The sequence below is a fragment of the Tupaia chinensis genome, unplaced genomic scaffold (assembly GCF_000334495.1).
Source record: "Tupaia chinensis unplaced genomic scaffold, TupChi_1.0 Scaffold145519_1, whole genome shotgun sequence".
NCBI lineage: Eukaryota > Metazoa > Chordata > Mammalia > Scandentia > Tupaiidae > Tupaia > Tupaia belangeri.
In genome coordinates this window covers 1,601,040-1,613,623 of record NW_006205376.1, presented here as the reverse complement: position 1 = coordinate 1,613,623, position 12,584 = coordinate 1,601,040, and the positions used below count along the sequence as shown (strand labels likewise).

The 12,584-nt window shown below is 40.8% G+C and overlaps 1 protein-coding gene across 1 annotated transcript in view; it reads left to right on the top strand.

Moving 5' to 3' along the window:
• Positions 1-11,764, top strand: part of PKP2 (plakophilin 2) — a gene marked incomplete at its 5' end in the record, with an annotated part of 109,934 nt that extends 98,170 nt beyond the window's left edge. Inside the window, 3 exon segments of the mRNA XM_014584052.2 lie at positions 3,531-3,720; positions 9,680-9,767; positions 9,918-11,764. Coding sequence (XP_014439538.1) covers positions 3,531-3,720; positions 9,680-9,767; positions 9,918-9,986 — 347 coding nt within the window.
• Between the last annotated feature and the right edge of the window lie 820 nt (positions 11,765-12,584).

Below are 12,584 nucleotides of genomic sequence, written 5' to 3'. Positions count from 1 at the left end.
TAATAATTAGCTTCCACTGGGAGCTTACTATATGCAGGGTACTATGATACATTTTCTGTGCATTAACTCATTTATTCCCTCAGAACAACTCTTGGAGTAGATACTGTTATTATCTCCTATTATGAATTAGGGAAGTGCAGCACAGGCAGGCTAAATAGCTTGCCCAGACCACAGAGCTATTAAGTAGCAGAAGGAACAGAGCCAGGATTGAAGTGAAAATCTGGTTTCACAGTCTGAGCTCTGAGCCTTTAACACTGCACCGTGATGATTAAACAAGAGCAAAGAAAATGCATTTGAACAGTGCTACGCCAATCAGGTCCAGGTGTTATCAAAGGACGATATACTCAGTGTCTTTTACTGAGTACCTCTCTGTTCCAGGAACAATGATCAACATTAGAAACACAAAAATAAATTAGAGAATTTTTTTTTTCTTTTAGATTTTTGCTATAGAGTGCCTGTTCTTGCCAGAAAGACAGAGAGAGACAGAGACAGGAACTTAAAAATCACCCCCCGGGGGGATGGCCACACCACAATCCCTCCTCCTGGGATCTTGGGCACACAAGCCTGATGTGAGTTTCAAGCTGCCGGGTCCAAGACTTGAACCATGGTTGGCCATGTGGGAGTCCAGCAAGTAATCATTATGCCATCTGCTGGTCCCAATGAGACAAATTTAAGCTAGCTGGTGGTGTGGTGGTTAAGGTTGCTGAATCCCACATGGCCATTTATATGGTTTGAGTCCCAAACCCAGCGACTTGAAAAACACCCAGGGATGTATGTATGACCAAAATCCTGAGAGGAGAATGGGGTAGAAGGGATTGCAGCATGGTCATCCCTCCCATGGAGGTGCTTTGTCACTCTCCCTCTCTCTGCTGAGCACATGAGCCCTATGGAAAATTCAAAAAAAAAAAAGATTGTCTTCAAGGAGCCAATAGTCCTATTTGAAATTAAGACAGGCATATAGCTAACTGTTATCCAAGTGTGGTTCTAGGTGCCACGAGACAAAAGAGGCAATACATTTTGTCTGTATTTATTACACATCCATGGTAGACACACTGTGTTGAGGAGCTATGGGGAACAACAAATGCAACAGAAGCGTGCTTTCTATCATAGTTAGAGAAAAGGGAGTGAACACACATGAAAAGAATGTTCACCAAAAAATCCAGTACAAATTCATATTGCCCAAAATAAATACCATAGGAAAAGCTGAAGTCATCAAACATGTATTAATATTTGTCTTGGTGCTAAAACAACAACAGAAAGAAGCCAAATTGGAACCGAATAGTCAGGAAGCTACATACACAGTGGGAAAGTACATTAAAAATAGTTTATTTCTAGGGGCCAGACAGTGGCGCAGCAGTAAAGCACAATGCTCTGTGAGACAGTCCTAAAGGGAAAGGTTGCTGGTTCAAGTCTGGAGACCTCCTTGAGTACGCCAGGCACCCTCGTGCCTATGATCTGGGCTGGCTGAAGGCTGGGCCTGGATTGTGGCGTAAGGACCCTGTTGGAGATGTGCTCACACACTCTCCCCCTCTCTCATGAAATAATTTTTTTTTTAAAGTGTATCTTTTACAGAGTAATTTATATGTGTATTAAAACAAAGCAAAACAAAACTTGGGGAGGCATCAGGTGGGATGGTGGTTAAAGCACTGGATTCCCACACGGCCAACATGTGGCCTCCTGCAGTTCAAGTCCCAGACCCAGTGACTTGAAAATCATGCCGGCGGGTGTTTGTGTGTGTGTGCCCCAAATCCCAAGAGGAGAATGGAGTAGAAGGGATTGCTGTGTAGTCATCCCCCTGGGGAGTGATATCTCACCTTCCCTCTCACTGTCTTTCCCTGGCTCCCTCTGGTGAGTGCACGTACCCTACGCAAAAACCAAAAGGGGGGAGAAAAAAGAAGCTTTGGGAAGTACAGATTGTTTATATTTTTGTTTTTGTTTTTGATATAGCATGCGTGTGCTTGCCGTAGAGAAAGAGACAGGGTGGGAAGATGGCCACACTTCAATCTCTTACCTTCCATTTTCCTCTTCAAATTTTGGGCACACGAGCTCATGCACCTGGCATGATTTTCAAACTACCAGATGTGCAGAACTTGAATCGCAGAGTGGGCCATGTGGGATGCAGTGCATTAACCTCTATGCCATCTGCTGACCCTCAATACCGATAATTTTTTTAAAATTTCTTTAGGTCAGGAGCCAGCAGGTAGCTTGGTGATTAAGGTGCTGGACACTTCCACATGGTCAACCACAGTTCGAGTCTTGGACCTGGTGGCTTGCTTTCTCACATTCCCCCCCTCTCTCTCTCTCATCAAATTAAAATAAATGAATGAATAAATAAAATTAAATAAATAATTCCTTTTTTAAAAAAATTATTTATGTCACTACTAATGTTGTAGTAAAACAACTTCTATTAAAATCTTAATGTATTTATCCTCAGATTTCTTCTATGTATTTTCTTTTATAATATAATATTATGCATTTCTTATCTAAACACATATACTGCATTTTTCATGTAGAATATTAACATGAGTGTTTTCTTATTATACATACTTTATAGATATGTTTTGGAATACATAATTTTTGCAGGTGTATTTTAGTTAATTATATTCCTATTACAGGGTATTAGGCTTTTTATAATTTTTAATTTGTATATTATACTTGTAAAGATCTCTGCAAGGGCCAGCAAGTAGTGTGGTGGTTAGGTAACTGGATTCCCACATGGCCAACTGCAGTTCAAGTCCCAGACCTAGCAGCTTGAAAGTCATGCTGGGCCCATGTGCCTGCATGCCCGAAGTCTGGGGAGGAGTATAGAGGAGAAGGGATTACAATAAACATGGCCATCCTCCTGGGGGAGTGGGAGTGGTTTCTCACTTTCCCGCTCACTGTCTCTCGCCTGTGTCTCTCTCCTGCAAGTGCATGTGTCCTATGGTAAAAAACCTTAATAAAAAAATAATAATAAGGGGGGCCAGCAGTTAGCATAATGGCTATGTCGCTGGACTCCCACAGTCAACTGCACTTCATGTCCCGGACCCGTGTGTGTGCATGCCCAAGATCCCGGGAGGAGAATGGAGGAAAAGGGATTGCGGCGTAGCCATCCCCCCTGGGGGGTGATTTCTTGCTTTCTGTCTCTCTGTCTCTCTCTGTCTGTCTGGGGAGCGCATGCACCCACCCTATAGCAAAAGCCTCTCCCCCAAAAAATAATAAAATTAAAAATAATAATAATAAAGATCTTTTCAGAAAGCTTTCTTGGTTTAAAAGATGTATTCTCAGAAGTAAAATTATTGTATTAAAGAATATAGAAAGGTTTTTAATTCTTGATATTTCTGTCAAATTGCTCTCTGAAAAGATTTTCAACATAGTGAGCACAGAGAAATCTTTTAAAATGTTAATTGTTAGAGCAGTTACATCTTTCCATATGCCTGTTAAGCAAATGTGTTTCTTTTTAAAAATGCACTGTCCCCCAAATGTTTTAGGATCTTGAGATTAAAAAATAGTCTTTTTAATCAACTATTCTTTTCCTTTCATTTTTGTAGCCAAAGAAACACTACCTGACTTGATTTCCATAATTCCTGACACAGTCCCAACAACTGACCTTCTCATTGAAACTACGGCCTCTGCCTGTTACACCTTGAACAATATTATTCAAAATAGTTACCAGAATGCACGGGACCTTCTGAATACCGGGGGCCTGCAGAAAATTATGACCATCAGTGCAGGCGACACGTAAGTCCTTTAGTATCTGCCCATCAGCTGTCCGCCCTTGCCCCACCACCGCTCCTGTGTGTAAAGAATGTGGTTGTGGGGAACCAGCAGTTAGCGTAATGGCTATGTCGCTGGACTCCCACGTAGTCGACCGCGGTTCGCGTCCTAGACCTGGTGGCTTAAAACTCATGCCGGGTGCATGTGCATGTGTGCCCAAGATCCCGAGAGGAGAATGGAGAAGGGATTGCGGCGTGACCATCCTCCCTGGGGGGTGATTTCTCGCTTTCTGTCTCTATGTCTCTCTCTGTCTGTCTGGCGAGCGCACGCGCCCTACAGTAAAAATCTCTCCAAAAAAAAAAAAAAGAAAAGAAAAAGAATGTGGTTGTGAATGTCCATTCATTGAGTACTTTAGCAACATGGCCACAGACAAGATCATCAAGTTCATCTCTCCAGTCCTTGGTGATCGGATAAATGGAGAACTAAGTCAGCCAAGCCACACAGTTGTTCACCTTTTTTTGGATAGAGTTCTGCTATAGGGAATGTTTGCTTGCCGGAGAGACAGAGAGACAGAAAGGGAGAAATCACTCCCCAGAGAGGATGGCCATGCCATAGTCCCTTCTCTTACATTTTCTTCTCAGGATTTTAGGCACGCATGCACACACCCCTGGCGTGAGTTCTAAGCCGCTGAGTCCAAGACTTGAACCGCAGTTGACTACATGGGAGTCCAACGGCATAACTATTAGGCCATCTGCTGGTCTCATTCACTCTTTTCTAAAATATCAAGATCCCACAAATGCTGTAATACCTGCCAACATTTTATTGACTTAATGAATTCTTGTCCCAGAACCATTGCTGTGCTTAAGGAACAGCAGAATAAAGCAATGTGAGACTCCTAGAGACAGGAAGATGCCCTTTCCTCATAAGTCTGTAGAGCCGCTATGATACCACACTAGCCAAAGCAGAGAGAGCACAGGAGCGGAAGAGGGATGTAACCGAACAAGAAATCCTGGCTTTGTCAGTCTTCTCTGCCACATCTATTCTACCTCTCCTTTCCTATTGCAAATAGAAGCTCTAATATGTACAAGGCATCCCACAGTCAGGATGAGATTGAAAAACCCGCTGTAACCAAGGTATTGATGAACTGGTTAATTTAGAATTATGGGATTGGAAAGGGGCATCAAGATTATCTTTTGCTCTTTATGCAACTCTGGATTTTTTGACTTGTTACAAATACAAGTTACTGGGGCCAGCAGGTGGTGTTGGATTAAGGCACTGGACTCCACATGGCCAACCACACTTGGAGTTTCAGATCTGCAGCTTGCTTTCTCACTTCCCTTCTCTCTGTCTCTCTCAGGTCAAATTTAAATAAAGAAATAAATTAATGTAATTTAATAATCTTTTTAAAAAGTATAAGTTACTTTTGTAAATAACAAGGAAAGAAATGCTGTTATAGTCTACTTCCAATAAGTTGCAGAACAGATGAACTTTACCTGTTGTGGACAGATGCGTGCCTGACTGAACAGGGGTAAGGATAGGGACCTGAGATTTGCTGGAATGACACGCATCACCACCACCACAGCTCTGCCCAATTTTCTGACAAAGCACAAGAAGAAGGACGATCACAATTCAAAACAAGTGATTAAAATGAGCCTGTGCTCTCCAAGAGCAGGGACTAGTCATTGTTCCAGAGCCTGGCAGATAGCAGTTGCTCAGTGTTGTTGAGAAAAAAAATGAATTGTTGTTTCAAAACAAAAACTACTCTACTCTTCCAGCTAGCCCTCCAAGTGTCTAAGCCCACCACCACAGGACAGTGTGGTTTTAATTATGTTATTATTCAGACATAATGATTGCTGCACGTGGGAATTTGCCATTACTTATGGAGACTTCTCGTCGCTTAGCAAATTAAGGGAATGCGCTACTCTGCTACTTATTTGTTGCCCCAAGTCTCTATTGGTGAGTCCTCACACGCCTGGCCTCACAAAAAATGTCAGGTCAGTGGCTCAGTGCCACTGATTGGGAAACTGAAGGCTCATGGGAAGCCTGGGTTCGACTCCCTGGCCAATGGTTCTGTTCCCCTATACTCCTACCTAACTGGGAGACTCGGACAGGAGGTTCACAGCACAGTGAGACTCTATCAAAAATAACCACCTGGGGGACCAGCAGTTAGCATAATGGCTATGTCGCTGGACTCCCATGTAATCAACTGCAGTTTGCATCCCAGACCCGGTGGCTTAAACTCACGCTGGGCGCGTGTGCGTGTGTGCCCAGGATCCCGAGAGGAAAATAGAGGAGAAGGGACTGTGGCATGGCCATCCCCCCTGGGCGGGGTGATTTCTCGCTTTCTGTCTCTCTTTCTCTCTCTGTCTGTCTGGCAAGTGCACGCACCCTATAGCAAAAACCTCTCCAAAAAAAAATACCCATCTGAGTCTCTCCCATCCCTGTCTTTCTCTCTCTGTGTCTCATGGAAGAGAAAACAAAGTAAACAAGGATCTTCTGCCATGGTGCGGTTGCTCTTTGCCTACTAGACTGCTGTTATCTGACTGCTACTATATGGGTTATCCTGGGAGTCACTGTTTTCTACAACACTATACCTTTGAATTAATGAGTTCCAAACAACTAACTCACAAACATACTTTATATGAATAAACCCCTTTGTGACTTAAGAATGATTTATGATTTAAGAAAGTCCATGAGAAGAAGCCACGGGCCTTCAGGACAAGGTTCCACATGGCTACAGTGAACTAGATTTTTAAGGGAATGAAGATTTTCTACTAATAATTCAGCCTCCAACAAATGAGCTAGCGCAAGCACAATAGAACAGCAAAGAGATTCTGGATCACCTCTGTCTGCTTCCTCCTGAACATAAAGGCTGCACTTCAAGAATTTGAAAGAAACACAATATTCATCAGATGACAAGAAATCACCGCTGGATCACGAGAAATATGGGAAAACAAGAAAATGCCTCCTCTCCTAGGGAAAAGAGTAACTCTTCATCCACAAGTAGTTCGGTGAAAATCATGGAAATGTCTGATAAGGAATTCAGATCATTCATAATGTCTAAGCTAACAGAGATGGAAGAGAAGAGAGATAATGAACTGCTAAAGAGAAAGGAGAAAGAAATCGACGAGTTCCAAGAGAGGAGGAAATTCCTGCAAGATCTAAAAGAGGAATTACACACTTTACAAAAGACTCAAACGGAACTGCTAGAGATGAAGTCTATAATACAAGAAGTAAAAATCTCCCTGGAAAGTATTAAAAGCAGACTAGATCATTCAGAAAATAGAATCTCAGATGTAGAAGAGAAAATGGCTGGCCTAGAAAAATCCACCATGAAGACTGAGAAAATGGCACAAAAATTTGAGAATAATATGCGAGAAGTACTGGATACCATCAAACGTCCAAATATCCAGATAATTGGCATTCCAGAAGGTGAGGAAACCCATAAGGGCATTGATAATCTATTCCAGGAAATCCTGCAAGAAAACTTTCCAAACCTAGAGAGGCATTCAAAGATCCAGTCCCAGGAAATACAACGGACCCCAAATAGAATCAACCCTAGAAGATCTTCTCCAAGACACATTATAGCCAGGTTGACCAAAACTGCAGACAAAGACAAGATACTAAGATTAGCAAGAGAAAAACATCAAGTTACCTACAAAGGACATCCCATCAGGCTAACAGCAGATCTCTCATCAGAAACAATAAAAGCGAGGAGAGAATGGGAAAATATATTCCAAGTGTTAAGAGAGAAGCAGTTTCAGCCAAGAATACTGTATCCGGCAAGATTATCTTTCAGGTGGGAAGAAAAGACAAGAACATTCTCAGATAAACAAAACCTGAAAGAATTTACCAGCACCAGACCAGACCTCCAAGAAGTTCTCAAGGATGTGCTGTATCAGGAAAACTAAACGCAGATACATGGAAATAAGAGTCCAAAAACTGAGAAAGTAGCTAACTTAATCATAGGGACAAGTCTGGAGTTGAATACTATATCCCAGAATTTAATCAGGAAAATTGAACCAGAACAGAAGATAAAAGTATATGAGACTGATAGGTTCATGCACCTACCATTTGAACAGAATCCTAACCTGTTTCCGGGCTTTAAGCAAAGTTCCTTGGCGGTTCTTTGATTTAAGTTAAAACTGGTTTTCTTAGTAGTAACGAGGGAACTCACCTTTGAAAGTAGTCAGGTTATGTAGGAAATTGTGTGATCAATGCAATGTGGGTGGGAAGGGAATGGAGGACAATTTTGGACACTAGAGGTGGTGTGAGAGGAGGGTGGGAAGGGACAGAGGGTCAGAAAGAGGGGTTTTTTTTTTTTCAGGAAAAAAAATGTATCTATTCAATGACTGCAGTAGGATATGTAGCTCCAGTTAGGTGCTACTTTATAGGATGTGTAAAGTTAGACTTGTGCTCATGGAAATGTGTGTGTCACATGTGTTTGCTAGGAGGGTATTTGGATTGATTAGGGTCTTTGGTGATTCAATAAAATGTGGGGGGGAAACGGTATAGAAAGCAAACATAGATACCAGACACAGTGTGGGAGGAGAGCAGGAGGTGGCAGAGGGTAAGAGATAGGGAACCAAGGATGGGGGGAAAAAGCAAAACATACAGAAAACAAGAAATGGAAGATCATTTGCTAAGAATAACATATTTGTTGATGTGCTTGATTGAGACAATATACAGTGTACTCTAGATGGAAAATCTCATTTTGTATGCTGTAATGATGTACAGTGAATGAATGCAAATAAATAAATTGGAAAAAAAAAAAAAAAAGAAAGTCCATGAGGTACTACAGAACCTGTGAGTGCTAATTGGACTTACCCTCCCTGCAAGGCTGGTATGGAAGAGGGAGACTTTGAACTCATCAGTGAACCCAGTGTGTTCCCTTCCATACAGCTTTGCATTCTTTATTCTAGGTTGCATATTTATAAACTCCTATGATATTAAAAAAAAGATCTTTGCTTTTCTGGTAAAAAAAAAAATCAACCATGTGCTATTCTGGTGATAGAAGAGAGAGAGATCTAAGAAGCCATTGATCTTTAGAAATGGAAAGTTCAGGACAAATTTAAAAGCAGAACATCAAAAACTAAGAACAATGTTAAATTCAGTGGTGACTCATATAACAGGAACAAGTTTCCCAGTTGGTCTATACTAAAACAAAATGACTTTGAACCTATTCTAACAAGTGCTGCCACAATTTTTTTATTAACAAACACCTATGTTTAGAGTCACTAAGTTTAAGAGGCATATATATTTTCAACCATACTTTCATGCATTTGTATCCTATAAAAATACATCATAAATACACAAATAACACATTGTATTCTGTAAATAAATTCAAGGATTCATCATGTGACTAAGGATATATTCCTTTTAAATACCAAGGATTTGCTCTATAAGCTATTTATTAACAGAGTACTAGTGGTTTTAACAGATTAAAACAAAAAATAGAGGCCAGCCCATGACATGGTGGTTAAGTTGGCTGGATCTTACATGGATGACCATACGATTTGAATCATGGACCTGGTGGTTTGAGAAACATGGTGTGTGTGTGGGGAAACATGTGCATCTATGTGCCAAATCCCAAAAAGAGGGAAGAAGGCAGGAAAAGGCAACAACTCCTCATGGGGGAATACTTGCTCATTTTTCCTCTCTCTGTCTCTCTGTATTTCTCTAGCAAATGTGCATGCCTTCTGGCAAAAATAAAAGGTGTGTGTGTCGGGGAGGGGGTGTCATCAGGAAAGGTACGATGCATTTTTGCATAGAAGAATACGTATGACTTTCCCAATGACCTAATATATAAAGCAGGAAAAAAGTATGTCTCCCACCTTCTAAAGCTCACTAATGGTCTCGCCTTGAGTGGCTTCTCTGAAGGATGACCACGGAGGACCGGCAGTTAGAGATTTATGGGATTTCGGATGGCAGCATCCAGAAACCTTGTGCGTTCTTCCTGATCTGAGATGTCCTTTCCTTGCAGCTATGCCGCCAGCAAAGCCAGTAAAGCTGCTTCTGTCCTCCTGTATTCCCTGTGGGCGCACACGGAGCTCCACAACGCCTACAAGAAGGTAAGGCCGCTAACAAGGACCTTGTTGTCATCAGCAGAGCCAGACAGTAGTGGCTGGCTTGACTTGACCTTGGTGAGGGTCACTAAAAAACTTCATTTTCATGTATGAAAATATGGTTGCCTTTCACATTTCTATTTGCTTATTTTGAAGGCTCAGTTTAAGAAGACAGATTTTGTCAACAGCCGGACTGCCAGAGCCTACCACTCCCTTAAAGACTGAACGAAAATGGAACGGGACTTTCAGAGTATCAGACTCACCATTCTCATCTCCAAAAAGCCCTCAAAGGAAAACACCTATTTTTCTACTGCCCAGCCCAAGAAACCTCAAAAAGCATGCCTTGTTTCTAATCCTTTTCTATTTCCATGGTTCCCAGAACACAGATAAGGAAAACATAATTTTATTTGTCTTCCAGAAGACTTTTTGCAGTTTGGCTACCAGAATCTGGCAACAGGCTCTACATATTTCACCCTCCACAAATAGTGTCTTTCTTATCAGAGGGATAGTGGTTCCTGCCCTCTTGGAGCCAAAATGCGAGTTTGAGTGGAAAGGACATTAACAGAATAAATAAGAAGCAGTTGTCTTCGTAGGATTTTTAAAATTTGATTTAGATTTATATTCCTTTTCTCATTTCCATGTTTTGTCCCTCACATGCACATTGCCTCACCGTTGAGCCACGAGTGTATCGTTCTGCAGTGTTAAAACAGAATGAAAATGACAAGAAATATTTACACTTATCCAGGAGAAAGTGTAATAGCAAAATTGTGTGTTTTGTACTTGTTTTTATCCCATTGGGGTTTTTTTCCCCTCTGATTTTTAAATGAACTTAAGAAACTGAGGTTCTAGAGCATGCCTGACTGTAAGAAAAAGAAATTGACAGGAAGTCATCACAGCAAGTTTAAAAATCTTTCCCACAGAGAAGGCAACTATGGTTATGAAACTCCATGTCCTTCCTAAACACTGAGCAAGTGGCATTTTTGCTCAAGGAATACTTTATCTGTAGCAACATCATTAAGTGCAGATTTCTTCTACACAGTGACATTTGTGTAATCAATTTCCTGGCCTTTTCAACCAGGTATAGGACTAGCAGAAGAATGGAGTTTACTTTTCGGCTACATGAGGAACCAAGGCCTTCTTGCATGCGGTGGGCCAACCCAAGGCACTGAAAACACAGGTCATTTTCATGAATTACAGTATCAACCTGCCCAAGTTGGCTCCACATTTAAAAATAAACACAGAGCTACTAAATCTCATGTACTCTTCCTTAAGCCATTATTTTAAGTTAAGAAAACTCCAGAGAAAAACAGTGAAGAAATGATGTTAGGGAAAAATGTGTCAAGGCCAGCCAGAAATGATCTGAGAAATACGGATGTTTAAAAGGTGATAACGTCATCTATTGAAGTGAATCAATAATAAGTGTTACTTTTAACTGGGCTATGATTAAAGCCATTTATATAGAAGTCGTCTTTTCAATTACAGTTATTATCTGGCCATTTTTTTAAAAAGGATAATAATGTTTGTCATAAGAAAATAAAATGAGGAAAAATCCTTCTCTTTTTGGCTAGAAAAGTCTAATAGAAAATAAATTCCCATGTCCTGTTTAAATGTCTATTTAAGTCTGTTATATTTGGAACTTAAAATTTTTTTCCATTGTAAAAGCTCAATGCAAATGACTTAGGTTACTAACATAGGTCAGAATGAAATTATTTAGATACCAATTTTTAAAACAACTGAAGAGAGAATTTATACCTCTTTTTCCAGGATTCTGACAATAAGCTTTGGGATATATTTATTCCTCCAGAAAAAAACTGATGTATGTTCAAGACATTTCTGTGTTTTCAAGGCATTAATAAAACCTTCAGGAATATTAAATGTACAATGAGGGAGAAGGAACATTGCCTGCATCGTATCTGTGCTTATCTGATTTGTGTATCTTCGTAGATGTGGTATAATGGACATGACATTAGAGGGTTTGAACTAGTAAACTTAAACTCCAATAACCAAGGCTTAATTCTTCATAATTATTTCCGTTTCTTCCCTAATTAATAGTTTTAAATTCTATACCAAGAAGCATTTCTTGTAAGAATGTTGGGACTAGCTAGTGACCAAATCCTTTGAAAATAGACCTAGGCCAGCCAGTCACAGACTGCTCTGCAATGGCATATCCCCATGGAAGACTGCGGTTCATATCCTGAGTGGACCTAAAATATGCTGGACACGTGCGCTCACACCCTTGACCGTAGCTGGCTGGAAGGTTCGGGCTGGGGGAGGATCATGGTGTGACAAGAGTCTTGATGATGACTCTCTCTCTCAAATCTGGGTTGTTGGAAAAATCATGATATATTTTTCTCTGTTTTTCTACGCAACAGTGTGCCATGAGTTTTCCAACAACCTGATAAAGTGACATAAAAGTGGAGAGACAAGTATGGGAGCCATTGTTAGATTTTAGTATACTGAACAGGTCTGTGACCATGTAAAGATAGACTGGGGCCAGCAGGTGGTGTGACAGTGAAGGTGCTGGACTTCCACATGGCTGACCTGCAGTTTGAGTCCCAGACCTGGGCACTGGCTTTCTCACTTACTTTCTCTCTCTCTCTCTTGCTGTCTCCGGTGAGTGCACATGCCCTATAGCAAATTTTAAAATGATAATAATGATAAATAAAATTAAACAAATGATTATTTAAAAAAAAAAAAAAAAGCTAGACTGCATTTGCTCCTGTGTCTTACTTTGTCTCCACTGAGAATGCCTCACTACTCTACTGTGTGTGAACACCTCTGTGAGAGGTCCGAGTGTGGACAAAGATCAGTTTTTATCACAGG